Below are 19,590 nucleotides of genomic sequence, written 5' to 3'. Positions count from 1 at the left end.
CTTACAAAATACATTTCACTCTCTACATTCTTACGAATTTTTATGATTTTAATTAGAGGCTCGTCCCTCAATTCATTACTCTATTGCAATATAATTTAATATACTATATGGTTATTATATTTTTCAGATTTTGTAAACTGACAGCTGTTTGAAAAATATAAAGTTCTATCTTTACAAGACTATATTGAATATACTATAGAAATAGAATTTCAAATAAATTGTATATGATGCAGAAGCTACAAAAAGATGAAATAATAAAGGAACGGTGTAACATACGTTTTAATCAATTTATTTATCCTCTCTATTTATGACAATAAATTCAATTTCTCCATCATTTAGCAGGTATTGGTTTTTTATTAATATCAATTTTTCTATTACCTTCTCTGATGAGTATCTATCTATATCTATAAAGGGAATATTAGTATTTTCTTTAATTTGAACTTCCTGCTCTCGTCTGCCCATGTTTACCAAACTTTTTGATATATTCAGTTTTTCTTGTTTTTTTAATTCTTTAATGCTTCCAAATGTATCAAGTAAATTTAGTATCTGTGAGTCTCTTTCTTTGTTATTAGCAACTTTGTCTATTTTGGAATAAAATTCTTGGATATCATTATTGAAATCTATTGTTTTAGATTTTTTCTCTCGTGGCCTATATATATTAGTTTTCATTTGCATGATTTCAATATTAGTTTCCTTTACTAACATTTGTATAAAACCTAAATTAGTATTTTTAAATTAAAACAGTAGTATTGAAAATTATATATTTTATAGGTAAAATATTTACGCAAAACAATAGAAAAAAGAAGACTTATTTCTGTAAGAGAAGAAGAAAGAAGTTAAAAGAAAGTCGGAGATATTTGTAACTTTAAGAACTCACATTGTAAGACATCGTCAGTGATCTACAACTATATAACTAATCTTTTGAGGTGTTTTCTCTATATAAGGGAAATGAAAGAAACGATCGTTGTCATTAAATTTCGTTATTTTTAAAAATGTGGGTAATATCATTTTTATTATTCCAAGGCAATTCGGTTTTTTTTAGAAATACGGATGTTACCAATTAATTCTTATATAATTTTAGAAACTGCAGTGTTAGAAACTGTCAACAGCTATATATGCCAGATTTTTTCCATCACTTTTTTACAAAACATAATTTAAAGACAGAAAAGAGATAAGCTTTTTTAAATCTTTCTACATTTTGATAGTTTATAAAATACTGTATATACTCACTGATAAAGGAATTTATGTTTGGTTTTTTTCCTAAATTTGCATGTAATTTTCTATTATATGATTCTGAGTAATTATTAGTTCTATTAATCAATTTGAAAACTGAAAATTTGTGGGGTTCAACCTCGTTAATCCAAAAGTTTTCATAATATTTTAAATACTTTTCAAAAAACATTCCAAATTGGGACTGTATATCTTTTTTCAATTGTTGAAATACACCTCTTACATAAGCAGGTGGCAATAAAGCTAGCAATGTTAATTTTCTTATAATTAAAAATCTTTCTGGGTATAACAATTTATTCTTGGTTTTACTTATTATTTTAAGTTTTTGGGCCTTCTTAATTAATGCCTTAAAATAAATAATAATGAAGAGTTTAATATGAGATGAACAAATATAGTAGATATTAGACTTCATTATATATAATCTCAGAAACGTATCGTGAAACGTAAACTGCTTTTCTAATATTGTTGGATTAGTAATTTCATCACACTCCCATACAGTGCATATTGTTTTAAAGTCTTATTATTAAGTCATTTTTTAGTCATCTGCGTTTCGAAATGATATTAAATATGAGCTTTAAAATAATGTGTCCTCTATGGGAAGTGCTGGCGCAGGCTACAAAAAAAATATATCGTTTAAACTGATTCACTATTTAGATACACACATATATATAGAAAATATGTTAGTAATATAACTCACAAACTTACTTGTGAAAAATGGAAAAAGCAATGTGTAATTTCTACACTAGGATAAGCTATTTGTATGGCATTTGACATAGCTTGTTCATAGTCAAGCATTATTAATTTTGGTTTGAGAGTAGTAAAATCATGTTTTAAGTATTCAAATGTCTCTAAATAATCCAGTGTGCGTCTGTTCTTCATGAGAATCCAAAAACACGGAATAGCCTAAATGAGAAAGTAAAGTAATTAAAAATCTGCAGCCTTTTTACAAAAAATAATACAATTAATAATAAATGTTTTACTTTATTTGGATATTCATTTATTGAAATTAAAATAGTCAGTAATTGTATGTTTTTGTCTTTCAAATTAGGTATTGCTTTGAATGTTCCATCGATAAACATACTTTCTGCAGATTGCAGTATACTTTGTATAAAATTGAAATCATAAAATACTATATTTAATATGTTTGTAGCATCGTTTCTTAGTACTTTTGTATTTAATTTAATTTTATCTGAATTTGTTTGTTCTTTGGTTATATATTTTGCTAAGTTATTAAGATTATTTTCCTTTAAAATAATATTTGATTTATCACTAATCTTTTTAATATAACGCTGAAGCGTTCGCCTGCAGGTGGTAAACGAGGTTTCAGCTTCAATTTCTTGATTACTAACCCAGAAATTATTTAAATATTTATTACAAAAACGAGAAAAATGATCATTTTATGATATATAATTATATGTGTATACTTACTTCATAACAACGAAATTATAAATTTGTTTAGGCTTCGTTCCATTAATTTTTGCTGATTCTTTCATTTTTTTATAAAATACAGACTTCTTATTGTTTATAATATTGGGCTCATGGTTATGAAGTATGTCAGATGGATGAAATTCATTATTATAAAAACGTCCATTAGCTTTGCAATTGAGCTCTTTATATTTTATACAGTACAAATATCTGAAAAGAAAAATATTTTCAAAAGAATCTACAAAAATATAAAATAATCTAACCCTTCTATATATATAATCAGTACAATTTATCATTTGTGCTTTTTTTAATGAAGTATCTGAAGTCATTAAAAATCCATAAGTTTCTTTCCTTCTTATTTGCACTCATACTTTATATGAAGTGTTTAAATGCTTTTCACAAATATCTAAGAACTGTTAATTTCTAATTAGATCTAAAACTAATATGTAACGTCTAAGCGTAAAATTTGTTTTGACAAACAATCATGTATAAATAAATATTTGCATGTATGTGTATGTGCGTGAAGACCTGCCAAACAAGATTTTTGCGTGAACGTTGCCACCCGTTGCGTGTTGAAATGTGAAAACATTTATTACTTTCATATAAAATAAACACAAATATAATAAAAAGAAACTAAGAAGTTTTAAATATTACATATGGCTTTATTAACCACATGAAGAAATGATAAAATTTACAAACTTTCATAAAATCAGTATATTATTTTAATTTTTAGTACACATTTATCAAAACCTTTCTTTTCATATTCTTATTTTATATAAATAAAAAAGCTTATAAATGTAAAGTTATTTAGCACTTAATTAACGATGCATTTAATATATCCAAAATTATCCATAATATAATAAGCTCAATATTAAAGATAATAAGAAATTGGTATTTTTTAAAATATGAAAGATATTGTGCAAAAATGATTAATATTCAACTTTAAAAAATGTATAAATTTATAGCTTAAAAGTAAGTTCATGCTATACATATTTAAGCTCCATTATTTATTATAGATAGATACTCATCAGAGAAGGTAATAGAAAAATTGATATTAATAAAAAACCAATACCTGCTAAATGATGGAGAAATTGAATTTATTGTCATAAATAGAGAGGATAAATAAATTGATTAAAACGTATGTTACACCGTTCCTTTATTATTTCATCTTTTTGTAGCTTCTGCATCATATACAATTTATTTGAAATTCTATTTCTATAGTATATTCAATATAGTCTTGTAAAGATAGAACTTTATATTTTTCAAACAGCTGTCAGTTTACAAAATCTGAAAAATATAATAACCATATAGTATATTAAATTATATTGCAATAGAGTAATGAATTGAGGGACGAGCCTCTAATTAAAATCATAAAAATTCGTAAGAATGTAGAGAGTGAAATGTATTTTGTAAGACTTAAGGTTAATAATTATTTTACTCAACGGTCAAGTCAGTTAGATGCAAGTCATAATCTGTAATTATATATGTATCCAAATAAAAATTTAGAATTGACAGTCAAAATATATAGAATTATATGAAACTTGAGACGTGTGCCAATAGAAATTTTACACTAATTTATATATTATATTACATTAACCAGATTACACATTTCTTACTAATTTTAAGTCCACAGTATTACTTAAATGGACTGAAACTCATACACAAATAACAATTATTTTTCTACGTAAAATACTCAGCATAATCATCAAAAGCTCTGACACTTGAATTTATAATCCAGTTTCTTATCGTTAACCTCAGTTACGCTTATCCATTAACTGTTAAAGGTATCGCTGCAGTTTACTCTTGCTTACACATAATTGAGGAAAGTCCAACATTCATTTAGAATAACCTGCAAAGTAAAATCTACATTTTAACAAAGAATTTTTCTCTCTTATACTTCCATACTAATTTATTCATGCAGAAAAATAAAAATACACAATAACTTATCTGGTATTATATTTCTGTGTATAAAAATTCCATATAATTTATTATCTTGTTGTTGTTTTGTGTAATTAATCAACAAATTCTTTTTTATTATAATCTATCCTTCTGCTACATGACATTTTTTATTTATTTGTCACACTCACTAGCTTGTTCTAAATTGCAATCCGGCAGTGGAGAAATATACTGTAGTACAGTTTACACACACATACACGCAGCATATGCTTAGAGCGCACAGCAAATTTATACGAGAGCGTATCTTGAATAAAAGGTTTCAAGCCTTAGTGCTGCCAACCTCAAATAATTAAATTCCTGCTCACGGGTGGTAAAGTGTCGCCGTCCCGATTAATGGCCAAAACGTATAGGGAAGCAGAAACTATACCTGTACATGATTCAGGCCGTGTTCGGTTATTGACTGTGAGTACTGAAAATCTATAGTTTATGTCACGAAAATATAGATTACTAGTACTCACAGTCAATAACGGTACACGGCCAGTGTAGACTTGTGTGGAGCACCCGTGGAACCAAGGTAACCTAGAAAACGTTTTTTATCCCGAACAACATTTGAATAAAATGCCGATTTATGAATTGCCATTACTCCTTCGAACCATGGATAAGGTACATTAGTTATTAATTTAAGTTCAAGAAATTTTTACTATCTCTCTTTAGTTAAAGCTGTTAAAAATATTCTTGTAAGCGGAACTTATTTTATTGGCTTTTGGTAATGTTACTTTTATTTATGTTACTACTTAATTTTTATCTCAGTTTTTGAAAAGAATGTTGGGCATATTCTAAAATATGATAAAGATCATATTATCATGAACATAGAAATTTACAATTTTTGCTGGCATTAGTTTAATTTTGTTATTTCATTTCTTTTATTTATTATAGTATCTCTATTTTGATGTTTAGTCTATTTTTAATGCATATTTTAACAGCTAAGCTACAAGAGTAAGTTAAATGTAGATATGGCTGAACCTTAGTATTTCTTGATTAACTAGTTCTATTTATATTTAATCCAATTAGTAATAAAAATAATTTACTAATTTGTGACAGATTATTTATTACAAAAGTATGAAATTATTATGGAAAATTGACTGTTAAGAACTATATTTTTCAATTATGTTAATATTTACCCATCTTTGTTATATATGTGTTTTTTTAATAAGGCTGTGGTTCAATATAAGCTTATAGGCCGGTATTCATAGTCGTTACTTATATTTAAGACTGACTTAACCATAGGTTATCTTTTTCTATTATTATTAGATGAAAAAGGACAATCGAGACTTTAAGTCAAACATAAATATAAGTAATGACTATGAATATACTGGCCATAGTGCCCAAAACAATTATTTTTGGTCAGATTAGATTTTACTTATTGCTGAGTTTGTTTATGTACTGTAACTACTCATAACCTATAGTTTTCATAATGTACATTATACAGTTTTAGTACTGGCAGTTAATAAACAAATGCAGCATATTATAGTGGTGGTAATTTGAAACAGCAGACAATTACCTAATAGTGAGAAAATTAATAATGCTGAAGCTAGCAACTAGACTTAGCAGCCGATCAGAGACGAATAGACAGTGGTCGCATGTGGGGCCCATATTAAAATCTAATGTCAAATTTCTCCTTTAAAATTCAAAATACTAATGTCTATAGTTTTTGATAGATCAATTAGATTAAAATGCTCTTCTTTTGATTTTGTAAAAATTAATTTTAATTATATTAATGCTACCCCTGCACCTATCTTCCTTGCAAGTCAACTGTTCACCAGATGCAAAATAGAATTTGAATAAAATTTGGTAGAAATATTCTATTCTTGGAGGAGAATTAATCTGCATTTAGTTTTTAAGGGAGCGGAAGAGAAAACATTGGTTTCTTACTGCCAAACCATCCCCTGCACGCACTTATGTATGTTCAAATTAATCTGACGACCAAATGCAAAATAGGATACAATTGAAATTGGTAGAAATCTTCTACGCTTAAAGTAGAATTAATGTGCATTTAGTTTTTAGTGGAGAGAGAAGTTTCAACTCTTTTTTTTACTTAAGAACAGTCTCACCCACACAATTCTTAAATATAAGAAAGAGTTTAAACTTCTTGCTCCCTCAAAAACTAAATGCACATTAATTCTACTTTAAGCGTAGAAGGTTCCTGCGAAATTTCAATTGAATCTTATTTTGCGTTTGGTCGGCAGATGAATTTGAACACACATAAGTGCGTGCAAGGGATTGTTTGGAAGTAAGAAAACAATGTTTTCTCTTCCCGCTCCCTTAAAAACTAAATGCAGATTAATTCTTCTCCAAGAATAGAATATTTCTACCAAATTTTATTCAAATTCTATTTTGCATCTGGTGAACAGTTGACTTGCAAGGAAGATAGGTGCAGGGGTAGCATTAATCTAATTAAAATTAATTTTTACAAAATCAAAAGAAGAGCATTTTAATCTAATTGATCTATCAAAAACTATAGACTTTAGTATTTTGAATTTTAAAGGAGAAATTTAACATTAGATTTTAATATGGGCCCCACATGCGCACACTGTCTATTTGTCCCTGATCGGCTGCTAAGTCTAGCTGCTAGCTTCAGCATCGTAGAAAATTATTTTTTCTATAAATTAAGTGGTTTACACTACTCTCTTTCAAAGTTTGTGGAAACTATTTATATAATAAGAATTTAATTGTTAAAAATTATATTCTTAATTTGTATAAAATAGAAAAAACTAAAACTATAATAATGTTAGCTTTTGAATTATGTTTTGATAATAACAGTGAAACAGAGATAGAATTACTTTATATATTTTTGGATAATAATAAAGATAAACAGGAAATAACAGAATAATATGTTAAATTGAGTAATTTATTTGTAATAATGAAAATAGTGTAAAGTTTCTAATCTTATATTATAATTATGTGGAAATTATAATTTCATATTTTAGCAAGGAGAAATTTGAATCATATTTCAGATAAATTTGAGATTTCTTAAATTCAAAATTATTAATGAATTACTTTGCCTAATTGTTAAACATATTTATTTATAATGTGTTAGTACTATTGGTCTTTTGTTATTCAGATTACTTCGAAAGACTTGAATTTTAGTTAGAAATAAAAGGACTTAAATTAAATAATAATACTAAATCAGTGTCAGAAAATCTATACTAGCACAAAAACAGCTGTTAACGGATCCCTCACGCCTACTTTAACGACAGTTAAAGTTAATAAACAATTAGTTTAATAAAATTCAAATGCGAAGCAAATTGAACAATCGGGCGTTTGTTGGATAATGTGCCAGTCCTAACGAGTCAAACGAACTTAAAAACACTCAAATTAGTTGAAAAATAACGATGTACCATTGTGCCGCGTTCTTGAAGAGAGGTTACTTTTGGTTATTTCCACTTCAAGAACGCGGGACAGTGGTACAGCGTTATTCTTCATCCGATTTGATTTTTTTAAGCTCGATTGACTCGTTAGAATTGGCACCTTGTCATAAAGAAGCCCGTTTTTGCAATTTGCTTCGCATTTGACTTTTATTAAACGAATTGTTCATTGACTTGTACTGTCGGTAAAGCACGCGTGAGGGATCCCGTTAATAACATTTTGGTTTTTGACAATACTTGTTTCATGTATTAGAAAATATTTTATTCAATTAATAAAACTGGTATAATATTTCTACATTTAATTTGCATGTCACTTTGTACAAATTTTAATATGACAGAGAATACTCTTGTAATGGGAAGTTTGGTAAGAATGACTGTATTTCCCAATGTCATAAAAGTAATAGATGGCGCATATTAAGATTAGGGCCCTTAAGAGAATACAATAGTGTATGTAAATCAAAAAGGTTTCTACTTAATCCAGGTCAGGTAAGAATTCAAAATATTGTACTTAACTCTCATTATGACTTAAATTGATCATGACACTGAAGTTAGCCACAACTTTGCAGCCACGGGTTTGGCAAAAATCAGAATGCAAGTAAATTGACTGAAATAAATGTTCTGACCATTTTATATTAATGCAAACTACTAAAGTTATTATACTTAACGTTTGTTTGAACAAACAAACAAAAAATTAACTGAAAATTGCTTAAACGAGAAAATTAAATAAGTACTCTTATAAAGCAATTTTCACATATCAGTGAATTTTTATAATTTGTCTCAACAACACAGTATTGTAGTCCATAAAATTCTAAAGAAAATATAGATAGTTTCATGAGGGAGCAAAACCCCCTTATTGATTTTTATAAACAAAATGACGGGAAATGCATCAGCGAAACTACGTTTTTCAACGATCTCTTCAAATTTTACCATATCAGAGAATTTTTTTAATTTTTTTAATTTTTTTCAAGCACACTGTTTGAAAGGCAACCAAATTATGAAGAGAATAGTGTAAATTTCGTGAGGGAGCAAGACTCCCTTAATGTTTTTTCCAAAGCCCATAGGCAGAAATGCATCTGCCAAATCATGTTTTTCACCGTTATCGTCAAAATTTAAGATATCAGTGAATTTTTCTAATTTTTTTCACGCACACAGCTTGAAAGGCAATAAAATTCTGAATAGAATAGTGTAAATTTCGTGAGGGAGCAAGACCCCAATTGTTCAACAGTGCAGGTTCGCTAAATATATTTCCCTCGCTCTTGTGAATAACAAATTAAAGGGCATTGGTGCTCCCACATGAAGCAGGCACTAATCTCTTCAAAAAATTATTGCATTGAAGACTGCGAGGTTTGCAAAAATTAGAAGAATTCACTGATATGTTAAATCTTGACGATAGAGGTAAAAACGTGTTTTCGCAGACGCATTTCTGCCTATGTTCCTTCTAAAAAATATGAAGGGAGTCTTGTTCCCTCACCAAATTTGCACTATTCTATTCAGAAATTTATTGCCTTTCAAGCTGTATGCGTAAAAAAAATTAGAAACATTCACTGATATCTTAAATTTCAACGATATCGGTGAAAAACGTAGATTTTGTAGATGCATTTCTCTCTATGTTCTTTATAAAAAAACATTAAGAGGGTCTTGCTCCCTCACGAAATTTGCACTATTCTCTTCAAAATTTTATTGCCTTTTAAGCTGTATGCGTGAAAAAAATTAGAAAAATTCACTGATATGGTAAAATTTGAAGAGATCGTTGAAAAACTTGGATTTTGTATATGCATTTCTGTCTATGTTCTTTGTAAAAAACATTAAGGGGGTCTTGCTCCCTCACGAAATTTGCACTATTTTCTTCAGAATTTTATTGCCTTTTAAGCTGTGCGCGTGAAAAATAATTAGAAAAATTCACTGATATCTTAAATTTTGACGATAACGGTGAAAAACGTGGATTTTGTAGATGCATTTCTGTCTATGTTCTTTGTAAAAAACATTAAGAGAGTCTTGCTCCCTCACGAAATTTGCACTATTCTCTTCAGAATTTTATTGCCTTTCAAGCTGTATGCGTGAAAATAATTAGAAAAATTCACTGATATGGTAAAATTTGAAGAGATCGTTGAAAAACGTAGTTTCGCTGATGCATTTCCCGTCATTTTGTTTATAAAAATCATTAAGGGGGTCTTGCTCCCTCATGAAACTATCTTTATTTTCCTTAGAATTTTATGGGCTACAATGCTTTGTTGTTGAGACAAATTATAAAAATTCACTGATATGTGAAAATTGCTTTATAAGAATACTTATTTAATTTTCTCGTTTAAGCAATTTTCAGTTAATTTTTTATTTTTTTTTGTTTGGTCAAACAAACGTTAAGTATAATAATCTTAGCAGTTTGCATTAATATATAATGGTCAGAACATTTATTTCAGTCAATTTACTTGGATTCTGATTTTTGCCAAACTTTTGGCTGCAAAGTTGTGGCTAACTTCAGTGTCATAAATTGATCAATATATTGACTAGTAGCAAAGGTAGTGACATAACTGAAAACATTTGTTGTGCATTGAGTCAAATTTCACAAACAAGAAAGTCTATTTCATTGGAAAATTTCCCATCCCTAAAGGATTAAAGTGCTATTAAATATTTCCTTTTTTTATATTTCTTGATAATAGAATTTATCTGGTTCAGTTATATTAAGCTGATGAGTTTTTATAGATTAAATAATTATAAGAATGAAATTTTTATATATTTTTATTGAACCACTTTTTTAAAAGATATTAAGAATTAAAGTTATTTCTTTTAGCACACTATTAAGAGAATTATTTAATGACTTTATCCTAATGATCAAGCTTTGCTAAGGTTATTCAGGGACTAATAAGATTTTTTCAGTTAAGAAATTCCTAATTCTTAATCAAATTTTAATTAATGACTTTGTAATAAAATAATAAATAAATTTTATTTTTAAAATTATTTACTTTATATGAGTTTATAGGTTATACAGATAAAACTAGCAGAAAGATGGCTGAGAAGATGAGAAATACTACATACAAGGTCTTTTAAAATAAAAAAATCTCGAATATCTTTTTCATTAATATACTTCAGTATACTACAGGCTAAGAATGAAATCATAATGAATATTATTATAAATAAATAAATATAAGAAATTAAGGAAAAAATCAATATTTTAGGTTCAGCCTGTTTTTAATATTATTTATAAAAATAGATAACATTCTCTCTTTAAACTTTTACAGATGTTTTGCTTACCACTCAAGGTATTTTTAAAAAAATTATTGAAAAGTTTAAGTAATTTTCACGTTGTTTAAGCAAACGAAAACACAGAAAATGCATTTTATTTACTTTTTTCAATATTTTCTTACACGAAGGAGTTTGCGTTTCCTCTTGAAAACTTCATCATTCTTTTATATTCTGGAACACCAAATTTAGTCAGTCAAAGATGATTATTAAGATTAAAAATTCTACTAACCTACTTATCTTAATCAAAAGTGGAAACGTCGGCTAGTCATAGAACAGCGACTATTTGTTACCTGTATTAATACAATTTTGTGTAATGAAAAGTAAATAAAATATATTTACTTTAATTTATGCTTATGAAAATCGTTTTTATAGTATCATACATTATTCTATTGTATTTTTAAATAATGGAACGATGGTGTTTAGTATTGGAATGTAATAGTTATTAGATTTATTATTAAGAAAATATCCGTTCATTATTTGTTCTCTTTCTCATAAAATATTTTCTTCTCTGTGTTCAGAATAATACTGTCATATCCCAGATAGCACATGAGCATCCTTTTAGTATTATAAAATGTATCTATCTTTACGTAGTCAAAATTGTTCGTTCAATGCGCGGAAAAGCATAGTAATATCTTGTATACTTTAAAGAAATATATGGTATTCTTATAAAGCAGATTTAAAGCAAAGAATGCAAGTACACTAATTTTCTCCCTATGTTAGTATAAAATTAGTGTACTTGCATTCTTTGCTTTAAATCTGCTTTATAAGAATACCATATATTTTTTTAAAGTATACAAGATATTACTATGCTTTTCCGCGCATTGAACGAACAATTTTGACTACGTAAAGATAGATACATTTTATAATACTAAAGGGATACTCTTGTGCTATCTGGGATATTTGTGTGTATACGTATATATATATACATCTATATTGTTAAGCCTAGTAAATTAAACTATATAATGCTGTAAATTATTGACTGCCTAAGTTTGACCACCACTGCAATGAACTACTGCTGAAGAAACTATTTATATTAGAAGGAGAGAAACACACACACACACACACATATATATATATATATATATATATACATATAATATAACATCAGCGCATCAAACTACATGCAATACTTATATGCTTCTAGTCTTTCAAATTGCACTTATATACAAAAGGAACATTTCATAACCACTTGCGAGAAAGTTTCCTACTTTGAATGTCCACCTAGCGGTGACTCGAAAGCATTTATCCGTTCATATTGTAGCTGCATAAAAGTAAAATTTCTTGTAATCAATTTTAGCTACATATAATCTTCAAAACTTGTAACATTAAATTAGCATGAAACTAGTGAACATTTCTTCACCTTTATGAAAATTCTAAGACTAGTGGTTAATTTTGAGCTAACTTTGTCATCAAGTAGTATTCAATAATATATTAGATTTTTAGGCTATCACGTGAATTCTTTACTAGCTGGCAATTATAACGCTTTTCTTAGCATTTGTTAGCATACTTAAGTTACATGCATCTATGTAGCTGAATACACTGTAATAATTGCTGTTAAAAGTATCATTTTAACGCTTACTCAACATTGCACAAAATTTGAGGATTTATTTCATTACAAGCCATATTTGCTAGCATTGCGTGATATTTTTAATAAAAAAAGGAAGAAAAACAGTAAAAATTTGGCAGTATTTTGAGGATTCTAGAGGTAGATGATCTACCCTATTAAAATCTATAAAATGTTGTGTTTAATTGAATTAATATTACATTTATTAACATTATAAAAAATAAGTCCAATAAGCATAATTAAATTTGAATTAACAAGCGGAAAAATAGTAGTAATAGTATGCATATATAATAGTTATTCATTAGAAAATAAAAATTATTTAACTTCAGTAATTAAAAAGTAAAGTAATATTTTAAAGCATCAATTATTTTAATAAGTCCATGTATTTTTGACGAACATTCTCTTTGTCACTGCCCCTTTCACTTTGATTTTGCTTATTTCTTGACATCATGTAATGCCTCTGTGATGCATTTTTTAACGTTATTTTCATTTCTTCTGAATATTCTTTTAACGTGACTTCGGAATTCAATTTTTTATTCTTCCTTAGTACGGCTGTAATGTATATAGAAATCATGATTAATATATTTTAAAGTTATTAAAAGATTATAAAATTGATATATAAGGATTTTAAACCTTAAAAGATCTATTTAGTAATTGGTATACTTACAAAAAAACAACAAGCTTAAGCTTGATTCATAAAAATGAAGCTTGTTACTCTCTTTCCACGAAATATGGTTTGCCACTAATCGATCGGTAACTACGGCTTTCAAAAATTGTTGCAGTGTAGTCCTTATATGTTGTGTGAATAATGGTAATAGATATGATTCCTATATGAAAGAAGGAACATTTCTCAAATAACTTTATTTTTAATTTTCATCACAGATAAATTTTATGAAAAGGAATATTGATATACTTACTAATTTATTTAATTTTTGTTCATTTGAACATAACTCTGTAAAATCGTTTACATCATCTATCGGCAGTTTCAGTTCTGTAGCCACTTCTCTTAGATTTACATTTTTTACTCGAGAGTTATTTAATAATAAATCCAATTTCTCTTCTATTCTTTGTAAATGTTGAATTATGTTCCTAAATTATAACAATAGTATTTATAACTTTTATGTAAATGAAAAACTACATGTGTGTATATATTATACAAATAGGAAAACTTACGACAATTGCTGTTGGTAAATATTTTCATTATTAACCTGGAACTCTCCCTGAGATCTTATTGCTTCACTTCTATTTTGATCTGTATATATAGTGTAATAAAATTGAAATTAGTAAAAACGTTTACAAAATTTGCATAAAAAGAATATTTATATAGATCAATTAAATATTTTTCAAATTTGAACTTTCTGCTAAGCACTACAGTATTTAAACAATTGCTATTTTTTATATTCGGTAATATAAGAAAAAATAACTCAAAAGAAATAGTTTTAGATGTAGTGTAGTATAATACTAACAGGAAGTATAAAGAATTTCATATTTTTATATACCATTATCGACGCATTAAGGTCTGTCCGCACGTGACCGTGCCGAGTACACATCGCTCCTGCACCAAGTCCGTAGCGTAGTACACAGTTATGTCACGGATAAGGAATTGTTGCTGTGATACCTGTGTGGCGTGTCCGCACCGATATCATACTATTGTGGCAAGTTGTTTTGGTGGAGAAATAACTTGTATAATGCATGCGCGGACAAATATTTCAGACAATTCTGTAGTCTTTATATTAAAAATGATTCGTACTATTTTTGTTTCCAGTATTTAAAATAGAAAAAGTACATCGGTACGGACACGCCGCATAGGTGTTAAAGCAACAATTCCTTATCTGTGATACAACCGTGCTACGGTACGGACTTGTAGCGGCCACGATGCGTACTCTGCACAGCCATGTGTATCCAGATCTTTATTAAAACTTATATTACTATACAGTAAGTAGAATGGAATAAAGCAATGACATGAATTCATTGCACGTTATCAAGTTAATATCAATATAGGATATTTGTATATAAATTCAAAAAATGTATTCAGTACTTACAATATATATTATCTGTCCCATAATTCATATTATAGTAGCTGCAATTACTAGTAGTGTTGTTGTCGACTGTATTAGTTGACGTTAAAGAGTCTTCAAAATTTAAATTTGCACTTGCACTTGTCTGTGCACGTGGGATTTCGTCACCCATTATTTATGATTTTCTTTGTTTCAAATATTTTCACTAGCTGTAGAAATTTCTAAGTACTAGCTACACTGATGGGCAGCAAGGAACTGATTCCCTTATACAATTTTTGTAGTTCGTCGTCTCGAAAGGTCGTATTTGTTTTCGTTGAGAGTTGAAGAATAACCGCCGTCAGCCAATGCACATCCAATAGCGAATAGCGTCAAAGCGCATGCACTGAAGTGTCGTGTCGTACACAGTCATTTTAATGTTGTATCGTAGTTATATAATTAACACAATATTATTATTTTACTAAATACATGCAGTTATTTGAAATACTTATACTTATAGTGAAACATAATTATATATTAATGTATATTCTAAATTAATACTGAAACAATATAAATATGATTTTCGCAAAACTTCTCAAAATTTTTCCAGTAAGGCATTTTATATGTCTTAAATTTAATATAATTGACAGGCACTTCTTCGAATTGGTCCGTTAAAGCAGAGCATTTATAAACTCCTACCTCTCGTGAATCTAAACCACAGATCTCATAAAACGGTTCAATTCTTGTAAATTTTTTTATTATTATCGAATAATTACCATCGTGTAACAAAATATTATAAACAATACAGATATTATCGTCTAATAATACGCAACAATGATTTTTTATATCTAATTTGTAACAAAAATTATTAAAATAGAGACATTTAAATTGTTTTGCATTTAACTTTTTAGGTTCAACAAAAGGACCATCTTTTAATTTTGGTGTATGTACACGCAAAGTGCTCGAATAGCTAGCAACATTTGCCCTTTTATTAAAACAATTTCTATTCTTTTCTATATAGCGCTTATAAATTTGCTGAATTTGTAAATGTGGTTTTCGTATAATTTTCCGAAAAAATTGCATTTCATTTTCGAAAGGAAAACAAGAAAAATTATCAGGAGAACCGAAATTATAAACATTTTCTGTTAAATGAATTAATCCATGTACATTATAAGTTAAAAAGGATCTACCATAAACATTTATGCTATCTTCTACAAACTCTTTCAAAAGTACAGATGCTCTATCAATTTGATCTTTGTTAATACTATTTTTATCTATGTTTAAAAGTATTCGCATAGCAAAATGTAGTTTTAAAAAATGGATTATTCGACAGTCCGTGTTTTCAAAAATATCGAATAAAATAATTGGTCCCGTATACAATAAAAATTGTCTGAACTCTGTCGCTTTATACCTACGACATTCCTCGAGGCCTCGCGGTAAACGAGAAAATTCACGTGGACAGAACTTTGCCAAATGATTCAGACGTTTCGAGATTCTGTTTTGAACAATGCGTGATAGTGCAGGAGTTTTAAAATGACCAACCACCCATGCTTCTACTAATATCTTTTTTACGACACCTAAACAGACTAAATGCATATAGTCATATGGTATGTGACTCACTAAATCGAGAGGTAAGGAGTGTATTGCACTTAGCCCATGATGGTGTTTCATATCGTGCAATTCTCGAAATTCCTTATTATTTCGAGCAAGGTAATTTATTCCGTAAAAAATGACCGTTTTATCACATTTTTTACGTTGCCCAGGAATTTTACATCTATAGCAGCAATTATATCCTGTGTGACCTATAATATTTAAAGTTGCGTGTTTTGCTGGGGTATCTGCTATAAAAAGATTTATCTTAATCAAAAATCGTCTGGTTTTGTATAAAATTCCATTCTCAATCAAAACATTCATTTCATTATTGAAATCATTAAAGAAATCATTAAAATCATTAGGCTTTTTTCTTCCTGCATATAAACCTGCTATCATAAGTCTATTATGAGCAATATTTGATATACGAAATTGAATAGGCCAAATATCAAAATTTACATTTTTGTAAATATTTGCCCCATCAGTACTAAAGTCTATTAACAAAATAGGTGGTATTTCTTCAAAGTTCATTTGATTAAAAACTGATTCTATACAATTTTGAATACCAATATGAAGATATTGTCCGGTACCGACATTTCTAAAGTTTTTCGTTATTCGGGGAGTTTTCAATAACGTACGTGCATCTTTAGGTAGGTCTGCTAGACACTTATGAGATCGTAAAACATCCAAAACAGAGTTTATTTGAACGTGGGACATGTTGCATGAAACGCATGCTGCCGCTAATTTTTTTGAAAAAGAGAAAGTCTCTTCCACTGATGTAGTCGATGTAAAGTCACTTATTAAATCTTCGTCATCAGATTCCTCACTGCTATTAGTTTCCGTTAATAATTCACTTGAACTATATAACAATGGTTTTTCTTCTTCTTTGTCACAGTCTAAGTCATTGCCAATATTCACATTACTCGTACACTGTATGTTTTCATTATCACGATCACAATAATATTGGTTATTCGTTTCTGGAGTAACAGCAGTGTCAATTTGCACTGGGAAACTATTTTTAATAACTTTCTGGCGACGCCGCTTTTGAGAACTTGATAGCTCATCAAAGTTTTTTCGCCAATATCCCGGTACTCTTTTGTGTTTAGGTTTTTCCATTATCTTCGTAAAGGAACGTTACCTACTCTACAACTCTCGGTGAACTGATCTCCTCGCACTTCATATATTTAGTTTACCCCCTTCATACCAGCTAACATTAATATAAAATTAATAAAGTTTTGGTAAATTAATCGTAGTTGCATAAAAGTAAAATTTCTTGTAATCAATTTTAGCTACATATAATCTTCAAAACTTGTAACATTAAATTAGCATGAAACTAGTGAACATTTCTTCACCTTTATGAGAATTCTAAGACTAGTGGTTAATTTTGAGCTAACTTTGTCATCAAGTAGTATTCAATAATATATTAGATTTTTAGGCTATCACGTGAATTCTTTACTAGCTGGCAATTATAACGCTTTTCTTAGCCTTTGTTAGCATACTTAAGTTACATGCATCTATGTAGCTGAATACACTGCAATAATTGCTGTTAAAAGTATCATTTTAGCGCTTACTCAACATTGCACAAAATTTGAGGATTTATTTCTAACAAGCCATATTGGCTAGCATTGCGTGATATTTTTAATAACAAAAGGAAGAAAAATAGTAAAAATTTGGCAGTATTTAGAGGATTCTAGAGGTAGATGATCTACCCTGTGCTATCGGGGTATAGTAACTTAATAATTCCTTTACGCGATTGTTTCATGTCTTTATCGTTGAGTTTTATATTAAGTCTTGCGGCAATAAGGTAATCCCAGTAAAATAAATGAACTCCACTGTTTTCTGATATATCTCCTTTTTCTTGTATTTGATCGGGGTACGTCTGTGTTGGGCAATATGCATATGTTCCATTCTTGCCAGTTAATAGGTTATTTTATGTTCGAATTTACTAAGTCAATCAAATGATAATATTTATTTATGAGAAATGTAGGTGGGTATTTCCATGTAAAGAATTAAAGGACACAATATGTTTGTCTAGGATATTTATCAATAACGGTCCAATGCCGTCTATAATATAATGGTATGAATCATAATTTAAACTTGTTTGTTTTATTAAACATTATCCACTTTTGGAAGCCTTTACTTATTCTTCCGTTTATTAACATTTTGCTAAGAAATATTTCGTAGCAAACAAACATCAATGCACTTTGTCGTAGAATAGTGCAAAAATCGTTAACAATAGTGTCATCTAACTAGCAGTTGTCGTTTAAGGTAGAAAAGCTTATATCATTTATAAAATATCCCGTTATATATTTGGAAAGCTTGTAAGAAAATATTAGTTCTTAAAAAAAAAATGTTTATTCGTTGTAACAAGTTATCAGCAATTAGCTCATTTTTTGGTATTGGACTGTTAGGGCTCCTATCACAGGTAATATTCTCATCGCACATCGTCGCCATAACATTTTGATGATCAACGGTTAAGTCATTTTATGATATTGAACTAATCGCTTTATTATCACAGATGTTATTCTCATTGCGTATTAGCAGTGGGTCATCTGGATCTTCAAGCTCAATCTCTCTTTCCATACAATTTATTGGTGTGGTTACATGCTTTAACCCTTAGCTGCCACATTTCTCCAGAATAACATAGTTGACCCATTAGGGCATTTCCGACCCCGTTGTATAAAAATGATATTGCTAAGCTGTATTGACTTTATTAACTTGAAACAAATTTTCTGATTATCGTGAAGCGTTCTTTTAACAAACAGTATAAGCATATGCAAAACAAGTTTATGCAGTATTAAAAAAAATTTTAAATGGAAAAAAGGAAAAATGGAACATTTTCACGTAATAAAATCATAACTCTTCCATTTTGTAATATTAAAAGCCAAAAATAGAATGGAATACTCGTGAAATGCATATTTTCAAGAAAAAATTATTTTTACTTTAAGATGATATATTTTTGGCAATAAATAATTTGATATATTATTGCGTATTCATTATAAGTTTTGAATTTATAAGGTCCCTATTTCTTCGGCTAAAAGAGATTAAATTAAACTTGCTGACAGCTGGGATCAAATTTATCCCACAGTGGCAGCTAAGGTTTACAGTACAGTAAAATGAGTCATTACTTTTATGTCTAGTAGACTTTCTTTTAAGGGGAATCTGTATATCGACATTACAGAGCGAAATTTTCGCAAAAGAAACGACCTCATTTCTTAACCGATTT

At 28.6% G+C, this 19,590-nt stretch overlaps 2 protein-coding genes across 6 annotated transcripts in view; one reads left to right on the top strand and one right to left on the bottom strand.

Annotated features, from left to right (window-relative positions):
* Positions 1 to 1,132: 1,132 nt before the first annotated feature.
* On the bottom strand, positions 1,133 to 4,818 carry LOC136780715 (uncharacterized). 5 transcript variants are annotated; one of them, XM_066739270.1, is made up of 6 exons: positions 4,099 to 4,818; positions 3,728 to 3,942; positions 2,659 to 2,865; positions 2,211 to 2,574; positions 1,936 to 2,133; positions 1,133 to 1,576 (listed from the first exon to the last, which is right to left on the bottom strand). In XM_066739270.1, exons 2-6 carry the CDS (start codon positions 3,760 to 3,762, stop codon positions 1,133 to 1,135), a joined length of 1,248 nt encoding a protein of 415 aa, XP_066595367.1. In that variant the 5' UTR covers positions 3,763 to 3,942; positions 4,099 to 4,818. The 5 variants fall into 5 exon arrangements, 4 of the variants coding, with proteins under 4 accessions (XP_066595367.1, XP_066595366.1, XP_066595365.1 ...); XM_066739269.1 differs by having other exon boundaries at positions 3,728 to 4,818; XM_066739268.1 differs by lacking the exons at positions 3,728 to 3,942; positions 4,099 to 4,818 and having other exon boundaries at positions 2,659 to 2,988.
* Positions 4,819 to 5,086: 268 nt separating this feature from the next.
* mRpS6 (mitochondrial ribosomal protein S6) overlaps positions 5,087 to 19,590 on the top strand; it is a 100,337-nt gene continuing 85,833 nt past the window's right edge. The window contains exon 1 of the mRNA XM_066739267.1: positions 5,087 to 5,214. Coding sequence (XP_066595364.1) covers positions 5,170 to 5,214 — 45 coding nt within the window. The 5' untranslated portion in view covers positions 5,087 to 5,169. The remainder of the gene's footprint in view (positions 5,215 to 19,590) is intronic.

Source organism: Prorops nasuta, unplaced genomic scaffold, assembly GCF_024137725.1.
Source record: "Prorops nasuta isolate Cenicafe-Biocafe unplaced genomic scaffold, Cenicafe_Pnas_1.2 PNAS00020, whole genome shotgun sequence".
NCBI classification, from domain to species: Eukaryota; Metazoa; Arthropoda; class Insecta; order Hymenoptera; family Bethylidae; genus Prorops; species Prorops nasuta.
This window is presented reverse-complemented; position numbering and strand designations above follow the sequence as displayed.